Here is a 16,843-nt window from a genome sequence, read left to right as displayed (position 1 = left end):
ACTTTTCAGCCAATCAGATGAGAGCTGTAGTCGATGACACCCACTCTGTACTCCATTTGCGCAGACTGTTCCTCTCAAGCATGGCAAACGGAGCCGCCAGCAGTCCTAGTCACACTTTTTTTCATTTATTTATTTATTTGACCATAGCCTCGCACTTTTTATTCATTATTTTGCCGCAGCTTCGCTCTTATTATTTATTGTCTTGCAGCCCCATGAGCAAAATGTAGCCTGCAGGGTAATGATGAGTATTAACTATCGTTCCGGCCACACAAGTGTAACTGCGCTATTGTAGTCCAGTGGTCAGCACGTTGCGTTGCAACGCCATCGATCTGTGTTCGATCCTCACCTGAATAAATCTTTCTTTTTTTTTTCATTTTTATTGTTAAGACATAAAACTCAAAGGTTGTTGGAACATTTGAAGTTTTCAAGCAGCTGTTTTCTTGAAAAAGACGTGATAGTGTAATTAGATACTGAATTGGAAATTACCTTATTTTAATATAGTCCAATGTGAACTGAGGTGCGCCGGTATAAGGCTTGAAACTCCAGGGCTGAAAAGGAGTCCCACTCCGGCCCTGATTATATCTAATGAACAAAAAACAGGCTGCTGTTGTGCTTTAGTTGCCTAATATGTAAAATATACCCTATCATTCCGTAATATTTATATAAATAATCATTTTAAATTATGCTTATAAGTTTATTTTTGTTTACTAAACTAGAAACAAAAAAATTGACAATGAAAATATGACAACATAAACTAAGTGTTTATTTGCTTATGAGCTGTAGTAAACTTAATTATTTCCTTTTAACAGAAGGTGAAAATCGGGTATAAATCGGGTTAAAACTCCTGTAGTCTGAGCTGTAATCTTTATTTGACTGGATTTGATTGACTGAGGCAGCGACTCTGAACATAGAACTAAAGTAATGTCCAGTTGAACATTCTTATTTGGTGGTGGTCAAGGACATTATAGCCTAATTAAATAAATGAGGCTATTGTGAATGCGGTATGATATGTTAATCTGGTTGACCTTCTTTCAGCATTAAATGCAATGTTTTATTTTGGCAAGAAATGAAATGTGTGGCAGTATTTTGGCATTTAATCAAATGAAAGTTAATAAAGATGATCCAATATTACAAAATTGCAGTAAAGTGACTATGACACACATCGAATCTAAGGTCTGATCTTATCTCTCTCTCACTGTTATCCAGACAATGATACAGACGCCACACAAGTCAAGTCGCAAAACTGGGGCTGGTACCAACTGACAGGTAGAATAGCTGAAGCCTTTGGGAAATCTGTCAAAATACAGCACTGAAATTAACAGGCATAAATGTCCTTGAGCCAAAAAGCCTATTTGTTAGATTAACCCAATCAGAGCCAATGTTATGTAAAAGTTGTGAATAATAATTGTTAATAATAATTCTAATAAAATGAAAACCAAAATAAACAATTCATTGCATTTTTCGTTTGATAAAATATACAGAAACGAAAAAAAAAATCAAAGGGTGGCTAGTTTGTATCAATGTTTTTTGATATTATTAAAAATGTACTAAGCCTATTTAAGCTTAACGGTTTTACGCTGCCAATAGGCAAGCCATTCAAAAAATATTATTTTATTGTGTACTGGGTTATAATGTATATTTTCCAAGAAAAACTAAATGTAGCATGTCTCGCTGTCATTTAAAACATGCAGTTCATAACACACCAGAGCTGTAGTCTATGCAGTGTGTAAACTTACAGGGAGGTGTTGTCATACTGCGCACCACCTTATTGAACCCCAATATCTTTGAGGGAGATTGTTACCCGATAGCCAATATTAACTTGAGAGATTTTACAAATAAAGGGTACTATGAAAAGGAACAACACGCAAATAGCAAAACAAATAAAACTGGTCCTGAGGAGTTTGTTCAGCACATCCTGCCAGTCAGTGTATTGGGTATAGCGCTCTTATGCTGTGCGTGTTGGCAATTCCTGCAAAACTGAAAGTGAAAGTATTATACGCACACATTTATAAGTTATTTAAAAGCAGAAAAAAAGAGGAAACACCCACCCCCACGGTGATACCGGTATTACCGGTGTCGTCACATGTCGATTAACCGGTGGGGAAATTTCCTCATCTTCACAACCCTAATACATAGACGTAGTTTTAGAACTAAAAATGTGTATGAATAATAAAAAAATGTAAAATTATGCTTTTCTGGCAACATTATGGTGATGTACTACTACTTCTGATAAATCTTTGTATCATTACATAAAATGATTGTGTTCTTGTTTTTTTTTCTTTAGTTTATACTTCAGCACTGCCAAAGGTTCCATCATGGTGCAAAAGTATCAGTCCCCTGTGAGGGTGTACAAACATCCTTTTGAACTTGTCATGGCAGTAAGTATCAACCACAGTCTTAACACTCAACAGCACATTTACATTGCATCCCAGTCCCACAAGGCATTCCATACAGCTCAGTGGTATTCATGTTTAAAGGCCTGGGGGGCACATTAAGGGTGCTTTCACACCTACACTTTTGTTTCGGAACGCATCTCGTTTGCCCAGTTAGCGCGGTTCGATTGGCATATGTGAACAGGGCAATCGCGCTCTGTTCCGCGCCAAAGTAATCGCTCCGAGATCGCTTAAATGAGGTGGTCTCGGGTCGATTGAAACGAACCCTGGAGCGGATCGATTGCAGTGAGAAAGCGATCCGATCCCAGCGCGGTTATATCACAGTGTTTTATGGATATGTAATAGGCTTACGGCTATATGAAGAGAGAATTATGAGTATGTCGGGAAGTTTCGCGAGTCTCCGGATGCCCGCAAACCAGTGATGATCTCCCGGTAATCTCGCGTCTCACTCCCGGTTCTCAAATAAGTCGGTTCTGACCAAAGTGAAGAGAGTTTCCTCGCACGTGACTTGTTTTAGCTCTTTTGGTCCGATTATAAACTTTGCAGTGTGAAAGCGAACCGCTCCAAGAGCAAAGAGCAACAATGTAACAATTGTAATCTCTGTTTCGGAACAACTGAATCGATACACAGGTGTGAAAGCGCCCTAAAACCACATAAAATGCTAAGGGCCACAATTTAGAATTTGTAAAAAGTATTTATGTAATATTTTAGCAGTTTTACTGATTTCAAAATGTTATGTATTACTATACCTGGCTGATTGCTATATTTAAAAAATAATAAAACTGAACATATTAACAAAATATTATATTCATTCATTCATTTTGAACCGATTTTCCGGGTAAAGGGGGCAGCAGTCTTAGGAGAGAACCCCAGACTTCCCTCTTCCCAGACACTTCCTCCAGCTCCTCCAGGGGGATCCCAAGGCGGTCCCAGGCCAGCCGAGAAACAAAGTACCTCCAGTGTGTCCTGGGTCTTCCCCGAGGTCTCCTTCTGGTGGAACATGCCTGGAACACCTCCCTAGGTCAGCGACCAGGAGGCATTCATAACAAATGCGTGAGCCAACTCAGCTGACTTCTATCAATGTGGAGGGGCAGCGGCTCTACCCGAGCTCCTCCTGGGTTACTGAGCTCTTCACCCTGTCTATAAGGGTTCGCCCTGCCAGGCTGTGAAGGAAACTCATTTCGGCCACTTGTATCAGAGATCTTGTCCTTTCAGTCATGACCCAAAGCTCATGACCATAGGCGAGAGTAGGAATATAGATTGAACGGTAAATCGAGAGCTTTGCCTTTCACTCAGCTCCTTCACCCCAACGGACCTGTACATCTACCATTCTCACATTCCATCCTTCCCTCAATCGTGAACAAAACCCCAAAATATTTGAACTCCACCAGGGGTAAGGACTTTCCTCCAACCTAGAGATGGCAAACCACCTTTTTCTGGTGGAGCACCATGGCCTCGGACTTGGAGGTGCAGATTCTCATCCCAGCTGCAGCAAACTGCCCCAGTGCATGCTGAAGGTCCATGTTTGATGAAGCCAACAGAACAACATTGTCTGCGAATAACAGAGATGAGATCCTGGGCTCTCCGAACTGGACCCCCTCCAGCCCAAGGCTGCACTTTAAAATTCTGTCCATAAAAATTATGAACAGAATTGTTGATGAAGGACAGCCCTGCCGAAGTTCAACATGCACTGAAATCAAGTTTGACTTATTGCCGGCAATGCGAACCAAACTCCCACTCTGTTCATACAGAGACGAGACGGCCCTTAACAGAGGACCTCTGACCTCATACTCTCAGAGCACCCTCCTCATAATGCCACAAAGGACACGGTCGAATGCCTTCTCCTAGTCCACAAAACACATGTGAACTGGTTCTGCATACTCTCATGAACCCCCCACAATATCCAGAGACCTAACATACACAGGATGAATCTCATCCACCGCCGCATGCTTTGCCACCGCGGAGCTTGCAAACTACCTCAGCTTGGGTGATGGGTGAGTCCACCCTTGCATCCCCAGTCTCCGCTTTCTCGATTAAAGACATGTCAGTTAAGGAGATCCTCGAAGTAATCCTTCCACTGTCCAACAACATCCCTAGTTGAGGTCAAAAGCTCCCCTCTTCTGCTGTAAACAGTGTTGATGTGGAGCTGGTGTCCCCTCCTGAGGTACTGAACGGTTTGCCAGAATATCTTTGGGGCCAACCGATAGTCTTCCTCCATGGTGTCCCTGAACTCCTCCCTGCCCAGATTTTTTATTTATTTTTATTTTTTGCTTCCACAACCATCCGGGCTGCAACACGCTTGGCCTGTCAGTACTCATCAGCTACCTCGGGAATCCTGCAAGCCAATCAAGCCCTGGTGGACTCCATCTTCAGCTTGACATCATGCTATACTTCCTATGTCCACCACCAGGTTTGTGGATTGCTCCAGTGGCAGGCACCACAGACTTTACGGCCACAGCTCCTCATGGCCACGTCAACAATGAAGATGGAGAACATGGACCACTCTGTTTCAATGTCTCCAGCCTCCCTAGGAATCTTGTCAAAGCTCTTCTGAAGGTGAAAGTTGAAAATCCCTCTGACTTGAGGTTCAGCCAGATGTTCCCAGATGACCCTCAAAGTATGTTTGGGCCTACCAGGTCTGTCCAGCTTTTCCCCCTGCCAGCGGATCCAACTCACCATCAGGTGGTGATCAGTTGACAGCTCTGTCCCTCTCTTTACCTGAGTGACCAAGACATACGGTCGGAGATCAGCTGATACAACCACAAAGTCAATCATTGACCTTCGCCCTAGGGTTTCCTGGTGTAGGGCTGTGCAATTAATCGAAAGTCCGATTTCGATTTTGGCTTCAAACGATTATGAAAAAGCAGTAATCGAGATAAACAATTATTGCATCATATACCGCCCCCTTTCCAGCTGTACACATTTGTTGCTCTTAAAAGCACAAAAGACCGCGTGCTTATGTGTGTGCGGCACGCAGAAGCATGCGGCCGGTCAGCATTCGGTCTCATTTTCACACTGAGACGAAACATCTAAAGTCATCTTAACGTGAGCGCTTTAATGGTCAAATAGTTGTCAAAATGCTGTGTTTGTTGATTATTCACATTAACCCTCATTTGTGTAATAAACAAACGAGTCGAGGATCAAAAGACACGTGAAAGAGAAACCATTAAAGTGACCGCGCGAAATATTCCTGCTGCCGCCTGTTTTTATCATTAATCAAACAAGGAGAACATCCTTCCACTGCTCTTGATTGAAAAATTTTTGTAGCTAAAGTGTTTTTCTTAGAGTGAAGATGCTTAAAGCACAGTTTGTTTCATATTTTTATTCTATTGTATTTATTTTCTTTCCTTTGCATGGTGGAAAATAACTGTATGTATACAGTTGAAGTCAGAATTATTAGCCTTCCTGAATATTAGCAACCCTTTTCCTGCCCAAATTCTGTTTAATGGAAAGTTTTTTTAAAACTTATTTCTAAACATAATATTTTTAATAACTCATTTCTAATTTTTGATTTCTTTTATCTTTGCTATGATGACAGTACATAATATTTTACTAGATATTTTTCAAAATAGCAAAATATTATATATAAAATAATAATACAGCTATTATAGATTTTGTATTGCCACAAATGCCAATGTTACATTTAGTTCCTTGAAATAAAAAAGCAAAAAAATATGCAATATGCATAAAACTAAATAATATATTTAATTTAATATTGGACATTGTATACACTTTTCTCTGTATTAATTAAAACAAAGGATAAACATTATTGATTATAGACATAAGTTGCAACATTTGTTCTATCAAGAGCAAGGAATAATAATTGTATTGTTTGTTTTTTAATTATAATCAGACTACAGTTTTCACTCAGACAATCCACAGATATAAACGAGAATACTCAAATTATTTAATTTAATTAATATAATTATTTAATATAATTAAGGTCTACCGATCACAAACCAGACTTTTGCGTGTGTGCGTGCATGCGTGCATGTGTAACTATGCATTCCCTCCCTTCAGCCTTCTTCCCTCATGCAAGAAACACCTACTTAAAAACCCTATGTGCACTCACCCCAAGTGGTGACAGCCCAAAATAATTTCACATCAACACATAGGCTCTTGCACACCAGCCCCATAATTGTTGTTGTGTGCAACTACAATTAATCTCTTAAAATATCAAAGGAGCCAAAAATGTTTGTGTACTACTTTAAGGATCAGTCCATTTTTTTTTCTAATTGGCAGATTTTGGAAACCGGTCTATTCTGTTTTTGTCTTCAGTTGTACAGAACGGACAAATCCCTTTTTATCAGGATACGTTTAAGTGATTTTGCCTAATGACCAGGAACCCCTGGAGCTGCTGGATCCATGATGACCACTATGTCTCCAACATTGAAGGTTCTATGTGGCTTCCTCCATTTTTGACATTCATGTAATAGTGGAAGATATTCCCTTATTCATCTTTTCCAAAACAAGTCAGACAAGTATTGGACTTGTCGCCATCTACGTGTGATATACAAATCATCTTTTTGGAAAAGTCCTGGAGGAAGAAACGGTTTTGATCTCTACAGCAAGATATGATTTGGCGTTATTGCTTCCAAGTCATTTGAATAATCAGAAAGCTTTGTGATAGGACAGTCATTAAGAATAGCTTTAGCTTCACAAAGAAAGTGTGAATGCCTTCCAAGCATTGTTGTCAAAGTGTAGAGTGCAATACCTTCTTTACAAGACAAATGACCCTCTCCCAGACGCATAGTCATATTAAAGGTCCATTTTATTCCTTCTGATAGAAAAGTATGCTGAATTTTATCATGATCCAAACTCTTTAAAGCATTTCTAAGCTATTTCTCTTCTCCAATAAAATTAGTGCCATTATCAGATCTTAACTGCAGTACTTGGCCACGACAGCACATAAAACGACGAGTAGGCTACTGCAAGGTGTACTGTTCGACTGGTCATACAGGTAAACAAAACTCCATATCTTTTAACAACACTGCGACCTCTCTTCACATCAACTGGTCCAAAGTAATCCACATTGACTTGCATCTGAAAAGTAATGCAATTGAGCTGTCCTGATCATTTCAAAATCGTTTGACTTGGTATATGTCAACTTTTACCATGGTTATCTTGTTGAGATTTTGCAGCCACTCAGACCGTTGGCGTGAAGGAGTTTGTGGCATCTCGCGATCCCATCTGATGGTTTTTTGCTTAATTTCTGTAAGGTTCAATAGCCACATTTCCACTATCGGGCCAGGCCAGGCCAATCGCCCGGAAGGTTGAGCAGTGAGGCCGCAATCATGTCGCGTTTCCACTGTCAGGCTAGTAGCTCGCAGCGCGTCATGCAAACCCCACCGACAGAACATCCCCCGAATCGAACGTCACTCAAACCGCCCACTTCAGCGAGAATCATGCAGATAAAGCACACCATCACATCATCACGAAACCTATTAAAATTAGGACAACCAAAACAAACAAATGACACGTTACTGTACAGCAGTACAAGGTATGTCTATACGCACATGCCTGTGTGTTTTCATTCATCATATTCATTTACTCGCCGACCGACTATTGGCATTGAAATCCAGTGGTCTTGCCACTAACGGAGGGACCCAGCGCATGGAGCGCACGCATCCATAATATAACACCACATATATAAAATTCTACGTTAATAACTCAATATAAGGATAACAAAAAATAAACAGTCCTTTCTAAAACAAACAAATTCTCAAACATTGGACTGAATGTGAAGCCTGGTATCACTTGTATCATGTACATGTATCACTTTCGCTACCAGGCTTCACATTCAGTCCAATGTTTGAGAACTGTTGCAGTTATCACTCAATTGTCTTTATTTGATGTGTTGTTTGTAAGCACTTATATCGAATTTGTTTGTTTTAGAAAGGACTGTTTATATTTTGTTATCCTTATGCGTCTGTTGGCTTGTGTTTTCACTTGGAGTTTAAGCAAAACTAAGCTTATCCAACTTCTCTGGGGCCAACATCATCTCACTCAACTGAGGGAAACTTGACGTCTTTCCTATATGCATCAAAGGGCGCTTTCCTAACAAGTGACTGGACCTTGAAAAGATATTGCATCGCTCTCAAGTGCTTCGTAACAATAAGCGGTCACTGACTTTATTCAGAAAGACTATTTAGACTCTGACTTTGGAATGCCTTTTTTGTGTTTGATGTTTTTTGTTTATTTGATGATAAAACAATACACGCAGGTAAAATAAAGAGTTTACGCTTGCTATAATTTTTTTCCAAAGAATGTCTATTCAGTCAGAAAATTTGTGCCCTCCGTAGGTCGGAAGCAAGATTACAACATACTGATTTTAATCATGCTAAACAATACACTATGCAAAAAAAATAAATAAATAAATTAGAAAATAATAATAATAACATTTAACTGTTACAGTACTGTTTTAAATACAAAAAGTCCTGTGCATTTGTGGTCTTTCTTTCAATTCCATACTCAAAAGCTTGAATGAAGGTAGCAAACTAAGGTATCTTCATCAAAAATTGGAAATATTCGAGGAGGTAATGAAGTCACATCCTCCCTTTGCACAAGCTTCTGTTATGTTTGACTATTGCTGCATGATGTTATACAGAATACTTTGTCCTGTATCAGTTTGTAGATGGACATGAGATTGCTAAGAATAATCTTGTAACTGCGAATGAGAGACTGTATTATTTTGAACCGCAGCTGTGCCCCCCTGTATGCCTGCAGCTTGTTTAGTAGTTGTACAGTGCGTCGCAACTTGAGTAGAATTGTAGTCAAGAAGATGTATTTTGAAATCAGGTTTCATTGAGTGAGATTTTTTTTTTTTTTTACTCGTGAGTCATTAGATAATGCCTTTTTATTACTTCTAACAGTCTATCACTTTAAATGTGAAGTCTATTTTTCTTCCTCCCCTAAAATATGTCTCTTCTTCATAGCAGCAGCATGTTAAAGAACATTCTTTTCTGCCCTTGTTTTAATCTGCAGTAGAGGTCGAACTTGAAGTACTTGCTGAACATTTTAATACTTTACTACAGTAAGATTGGTTTGTAGACATGTTTGAAATGCTGTCATCAGGTCCTATTTCGCTGCTTACTGCAGATGAAACATCACAGGCTTTATCCACACTCCTTTCCAGCATCAGACAAACATTTTGTGATTTCCTTTTGAAAACACAGATTTTCTGCAATTTTAGCATTGAACTATTTGGTTTGCTTATCAAACTCATCCTGGGGTATTGGCATTTGCACAATTGCATTATGCAAATCTTCTGCTTTTTCACAATACTTGACATCTCTTCATTTACTTTTCCACATTTAGTGCAGTTTCATTTTTGGTTTAAAGAGAAATTATATCATTTACATTTTGTTTAATTTTATTTACTTGACTCATCTTCTGTTTTCTAGACTTTTGCAAATTTTCAAAGAGCAAAGCCACCCCCATTGCAGTCAATTTTCTCATTGTTTTTGATGATACAACTTCATTAACAACACCGTTATCATTTGCAACGTTTTCCCTAACAACCTTTCCACCATCAACATCAACCGGCCATATCACAACCGGATTCTTTCTTTCCATCAATGAACAACACTGCCAGCATAAACTATCAGCAAAGCATGTCTCCATTTGGTCTAAAACTTCACGTTCCATTACATGAAATCTTTAAACAAACATCACCCACCGTTCTTCCTTGTTGTCTGTCCGTGTCAGCGTTGCTAACTCAATCACAGCCACATTGGGCATTTTATACGGAATTCCACACCAATGGCGATCCACGTATATTCCATTCAAGCCGCTCATCAGTCCAATGAGAACTAAGTTTTTACTAATGTAGCAGCAGCTAAATCCCAATGCTTGGCATCTCAACACAAGTTTTATGTACACAATGTCCAATCTTGCTTCCGATTCAAGTTTATATGCACTTTATTTAGCGTAATGGAAATACATACTTGCAATTATAATGGTGAAAACCATAGCATCCTGAAGAGTGTGTGTAGCTACCCGCCGGTTATTAAAACAGTCCACGTTTCCACATACTGATGTCCTTATGCATTTCCTTTATTGAACACCAAAACTAAAAGATAAACAAAAAAAAACAAACCAATTGTTTCACACAAACACAATCAAAAGGACCTAAAAATAAATAAATAATATACAAAACAATATTTAGTTTACCGTGTTCGCCTGATAACCAGCTGTAGAATAAGCAGGAGCTTGCATTGGGATCTCGCTATGCTGAGTGATCATACAAACTCTCGAAGGTTAAATCAATCAAAGAGAATCTTGTGACCTCCCACTAAAGCCAAACGGAAACAAAGAAATACACATTTAAATAATGAAATATAAAACGATAAACAAAAATACAAGCTGACTAATCGGAGTCAGCTACTGTGTGTGTGTGTGTGTGTGTGTGTGTGTGTGTGTGTGTGTGTGTGTGTGTGTGTGTGTGTGTGTGTGTGTGTGTGTGTGTGTGTGTGTGCGTGTGCGTGTTTTTGTGACATATCAGGACACAAATCTGTATAATTATATTGGAATGACACAGGTATTACAAAAAGGAGGTGAAATATGAGGACATTGGTGACGTCCTCATTTCTCAAAATGCTTGTAAATCCTACAGAATGAGTTTAATCAGAGTAAAGCTGAACACAGTCTCATGTGATGGTTGGGTTTAGGGGTGGGGTGAGATCAATATAATATACGGTTTGGACAGTATAAAATGATTGGAAACCCATTAATTACTAGTGATTTTGTTTTTAACTAATGCTTAATGGTGAAAAAATTAACTATTAATTATTGCTTAATTCATTATTTTGGACTTTTAATCTGAAATGTAAAAAAACATTGGATGAAGGACATTGGATAATAAAGGTTGAGATTACCTCTATAAAGCCTGTGGCACAGAGGTTGCAGCATAGTTAAGTTTTTTTCCTCCATGTAAATGAGCTAGTTTTATGTCTTTTTTTATTTTTTTTATTTCTCAGGCATATGAGAGGAGATTTCCCACCTGTCATCTGATCCCCATGTTTGTGGACAGTGATGTGATCAGTGAAGAGAACAGTGAAGATGGTTCATTTAATAAGATTGAGAGGAGGTGTAAACTTGATGTGGATGCACCAAGACTCCTTAAACGGGTAAAATGGAGACCTCCAAATCCTCTATTTTGTTTTTGTGTATTGCTTGTGTATATTGTAATTTTATATACAAATAAATATTATATTCTGTGTGTGTGTAGATTGCAGGTGTGGATTATGTCTACTTCATTCAGAAAAACTCTCTGAATCACAGAGAAAGAACTCTTTGTATTGAATCGCACAATGAAACCTTCTCTAACAGAGTTGTCATCCATGAACTTTGCTGTTACTCGGTGAGTAAAAATTGCCCTCATTTGCCCTCTTAGCTTTAACCCTCTGGGGTCTAATGCTGTGTTCACACCAGACGCGGAACGCGCGGATAAATCGCGCTATTCGCGCGTAAATAGCCGCGTGAACATTTGAGTTTACTCGCTTCATTCGCGCGTCAAATTCACTTCAGAACAGAAGCAGGTTCGCGTGATGGGCAGGGCTTCTGTCTGCCCGAAGACTTTAGCTTCATAGCTAAATGGCTAACATGGATTTTATGAAGAAAATAACAGTGTTTATGTGCTTTATGAAGACTGAAAAACAGCGTCGTTACGTTCAGGGTCGTGTCTGAGTCCACTAACGTTACATCCTTTCAGAGGTGCATCCAGCTCTGTGAGCACATAAACTCCTCCAGAAATTTAACCTGGATGACGGAGGCTTTAGCGGTGCTTCTGACTGAGCCAAGCCGAGTTTGATGAACTGTTGTCGTTGAAGGCTGGAGGATTTCCCTCGAAACACCGACAACAGGTTCTACGTCACAATCAAGCCCCCAAAAGAGCAAGCTTCAGATTGGTTAATGCAGCGCAAATGTACACTGAAGTTCAGATTTTCGAACTCTAGAGATTCGCGCGAAACGCTCGTTAAGCGCGTCAAATGCACAAAACGTTCAATTCGCCCCGCGCAATTTGCGTCATTCGCGCGTATCGCGCCGCAGGATATCTATTCGCGCGTTTGCATTGACTTAACATGTAAATCACTCGCGCTTGACGTGTGTTCCGCGTCTGGTGTGAATGCAGCATAAGGGTGTTTCGGGGCTCTGGAGAAGTTTTGACATGCACTGATATTTGTGTTGTACTCAGTATCTTAAAAACATATAAATGGCTAAAGTGTGATAACACTGTAAACAGCACATGTTGGACTACAATTATATCTAAGCGGAATGTTTATATCCATTTGTGTTTTTGAGAAAGAAACATTTATGCGTGGTTAGTGAAAAATGAAAATGTTGAAGTCATTAAAACAATGCCATGAAACACACAGAGAACATTTGTGCACAAGTCTTTTGAGAACTGTATGTGTAAATCTTGTAGCCTAGTGTTTTTACTTCAAAATGATGTGAGAATCATCTTTTTTACTCACAGAAAACAATATAATGAATTAATTTTTAAGTCACTTTTTGAGTGAAATTGGTCTATGCGAGAAGGTGTAAACTATCATTACTATGCAGTGAGTCACACCTGAGTAGACAAAGACCTGCATAATGAACTGCATAATGAGCCATTAGACAGGCATGTGACTAAGGGAGAAGAGTTTCAAGAAGGAATCAGAAAAGGCGGTCCATACTTTTATAAGGATTACATAAAAAGAGATTATTTGTTTTCGACTTGAATTGGTTAATGCAAAAGTAGACATATCAAGCTTTATATAGATGTCATAAATTATCATCTTTGTTGAATGTTTGCTGAGTTTCCTTTCATTTTAGTGATGTTTTTTCTGACCACAGTTTGCATGCGTCTTCAGACGCTCGTAATAACAATGCCTTGTAGGCGTGGTTGCATTACAACTAATGAGATCAGACTGAGAAACTAGACATAGCATTGGTTTCATACTGATTACTTAATCAAGACATGTTTGTTTTTGACACGCATAGCTGCATTTAAAAGTAGACACTTTAAAGCTTTCTAGAGATTTTTGTCTCATCTCTGTGTGTTTTGTTTTCGGAGTTTCAGAGCATTTTACTGACGCGCTCTAAAAGCAGTTCACGGAGAGAGAAAAGACAGGATGCCTACACTGTTTTTTTTTCCTTATTTTGCAAAAGAACACACGTTTGTTGTAGATGTGAGTGTTCACGACAACATAACAGACACATAACAGATTCGATTGATGTATTGATCTGATCTGTACGATCAAAACTGAAAGTGTAATTTAAGTTAATTTCAGCAGTTTGACGACACCACAGATAAAAACACGTATACGCGGTCTTCGACCCCAGAGGGTTAATATTATTGTAAGTTCTGCACTAACAACTTCAAATTGGTATTGCAATATAATTGGAGACCAGGTTAATATGATTATTACATGCTGTCCCTGGTGCATAAGTGTTTATTTAAAAATTGGTTACTTTATGAAAGAAACATCATTTATAGTCAGAGGAGGATGCTCAGTGCGAAATCAGCAAAGATCTCCTTTATCCCCTTTTCATGACCCCTTAGTTAGACTAACGTTTTGCATTATTAGCTGGTTGTCCTGTAGGTCTAATTGACAAACTTAGGGTGATTCAAAATGTATGGAAGCATACGAGTAGCATAATTCAATTTAAAATGTAATATGCAAAATGTCAATGCAATATGTTAAATGGCAAGGTATTTCTGTATTTGAATTTGCATTTTCCAAGACATATGAGCAATGTTTGGTGCAGAATGAAAATGTAAATTAAATTACATTGTTTGCAAAATGATCATTTAAATGTTATTTGTCCTAAATGCATTTACACTCGCGTCTAGGAAACACAAGATTATATTTTCAGCATAACAGCATGGGATGTGTGTAGCAAAATTAATTTTGAAATGTAATACGCAAAACGATAATGCAATATGTAAATGGCAGTGTATTTCTGTTAGCATTTTCCAAGACATACGTGCAATAAAAATGAAAAAAACATAATGCATTTTCATTTAACTCATCGCGACGAATGAAAGCCGATTTGAAATTGAAAATGCATGGCTGGCCTGGCCACGCCCACAGACGGCCGCCATTGCTGCAAGGCAGGTTTTAGGTTATGTCGTCACAGCTGCAGCGAGGACTATTTGGGACATTTGGCAGCATAAACATGGCGAAGTGGGTTATTCATCGGCTTCATGAAGCTGCACGAGCCCTCGCGTGAACTGTGAAAAACTTTAGAAAACCAATCACCTCCTAGCTCAGTAAAGTTGGCTTTAGGTATGATATTCGCGCACGCAGTTTTAGGGATCATCTGCGATTTACATCAAAATCTTTTATAGAACACGCAGCAAAGTTATGAAGTCTGAGCTGTGAGGATTCTTTGGAGAGAATTACTGAAGTGGGAGATCTTTTGGGAAGCACTGGCTTATGATAGTGTCACAGTTAGAGGAAGGAGGACCCAAATGCAGAATAAGAACAGGGGTGTTTATTGACAATAATGTGATATGTAGTGGAGTTAAGGTGAAACAGTCCAACAGTGAGGAATTAAGTAGTTCTGGGGAGTCTTAAATGGAGCAGGCAGACAAAGGCCCCGTTTACACTAGTGCGTTTTAGTTTTAAAAACTTCAATTTAGATTGAAAACGATCCGCGTCCACACTAGCGTTTCACCCAGCGTTTCTAAATACACCCCTCTGTCCACACCAAAACGACTGAAACGAACATCACGTGACCACACACACACACTCTCTCTGGTAAGCGCTGCACCCTATCTACTCAGATGAGAGCTGTGCTAGTCGAAGTGTTCATCAAGGATCTCCCACAGGATCTAATCTCACTATATTTGCTAAACGTGATATTTAATTTATCTTGTTGTCTATATCTAACAACATATTCCCCGACTTTGGTTTTTTGAATCTATTAGGCTACTTGTTCTCGGGTAACGTGTTTTGGCTGATCGCAGAGATAAATTAATAATTAATTTAACCACGTACAGTCTGTAAATTGAGTAATTGCTTGCCTTTATTTCCTATAATGGATAAACTTATTGGACGTTATACTTTTTTAATGGCCATTATTGATTATTAAAACTGATATTCAGCAAAAGAGAGGGTGTTTCGTATTTTTAATAAAAATAAAAGGAGGCAGTAATGTTATAGGCTCCATTTTGTTATGAATATGCATACAGTGAAGATGATGCTCATATATGCAGCACAGAGCCTCAACATTTCTGCTGTTTGTTTAGTTGTTAATATCAAAATGAAAATAGCAGTTCCTTCATGTTTTAATTTATTGTTAAGAAAGTGAAACAATCTAGCCAGGATGATATGAATAAGGTTATACAGTACACTGTTACCTTTGAAAATTTACCCAACATGTTCTCGGGAGTCTGTTTTCCATATCAAACTTGCGAAGTCTGAGAGGATGCAGAACTTTAACTGTGTGTAGGCTACTTAATATTGAGGAAAAGCCCCAATCATAGAGGCGAATGTCGGCAGCCCCACCTCCGTTTTCAGATGTCTCCGTTTTCCCCATCCACACTGAGACGGAGCAGCAGCGTTTTAGAATGAAAACGGCCTCTTTAGCGTTTCCAAAACACTCCGTTTTTGGCGCTCAAAAACTCCGGCGTAGTGTTGATGGACGGCATAACTGTAGCAAAACTTGTGTGTTTTCAAATTAAAATGCATTAGTGTAAACAGGGCTAAAGGAAGACTGAGCTTGAGAGTCCTGTATTGAGTACTAAGCAGCCACTGAACAGGAGACAAGAGTAGGGATGCTCTGGCCAGACAAGAGATGGTAAAGGCCTTGGAGGCACTGCTGACCAGGTCTCACCAATAGCAGCCTGACAGGACACCAGCAGCCAGAGATTCAAAGCAGACAGGGCTGGATAAAGACCACACACACACACTGGGAGAATTATAGAAGTAATACAACTAAAATAACAAAAGAAAAATAATAGCAGAAAGAAATAAAATAGGATTTAACCTGCTGAAATAAAAAGGGAAAATGTATCCAATAAGAGAATTAAACACTTAAAGTGACTAATAAAACAAGTAAGATAAATATAATAACGCGAACAAGCAAACTTGAAGAGGATAAACCAAAAGGGGATGACACTGAATGTTTACTGAAAAAACAGAAACAAACATTAGACAACGACAACTCAATCTTACAACCAACAGCACAGAGAAACAAGCACAATCAAGTAACATCCAACACAAGCAGAAACAAGTAATCGTCAGACCAGAAATGCAGGGTCATCCGTCAAGTTTCGCAAAGTTTAAGCTTGGTGAACTCTGACCTGCAAAATCGCATCACTTGACTGCGTGAGATCAATTAAGGATCAAAACATGACCTCTCTGGGCAGAAATTTAAAACATGGAGCAATCACTCGCTTTTTTAAATGTCTAATAAGCTTGTTTTATCCCGCCCCTTTTACGCAGTGCCGTACGACA

At 39.0% G+C, this 16,843-nt stretch overlaps 1 protein-coding gene across 2 annotated transcripts in view; it reads left to right on the top strand.

Annotated features, from left to right (window-relative positions):
• The window catches only part of si:dkey-237i9.1, a 66,199-nt gene that overhangs the window by 5,419 nt on the left and 43,937 nt on the right, over positions 1 to 16,843 (top strand). For both annotated transcript variants that reach the window (XM_073954064.1, XM_073954063.1), the window contains exons 2-4: positions 2,285 to 2,378; positions 11,372 to 11,521; positions 11,623 to 11,754. In XM_073954064.1, coding sequence (XP_073810165.1) covers positions 2,316 to 2,378; positions 11,372 to 11,521; positions 11,623 to 11,754 — 345 coding nt within the window. In that variant the 5' untranslated portion in view covers positions 2,285 to 2,315. The remainder of the gene's footprint in view (positions 1 to 2,284; positions 2,379 to 11,371; positions 11,522 to 11,622; positions 11,755 to 16,843) is intronic.

This window comes from Danio rerio, chromosome 6, assembly GCF_049306965.1.
Source record: "Danio rerio strain Tuebingen ecotype United States chromosome 6, GRCz12tu, whole genome shotgun sequence".
Classification (NCBI taxonomy): Eukaryota; Metazoa; Chordata; class Actinopteri; order Cypriniformes; family Danionidae; genus Danio; species Danio rerio.
This window is presented reverse-complemented; position numbering and strand designations above follow the sequence as displayed.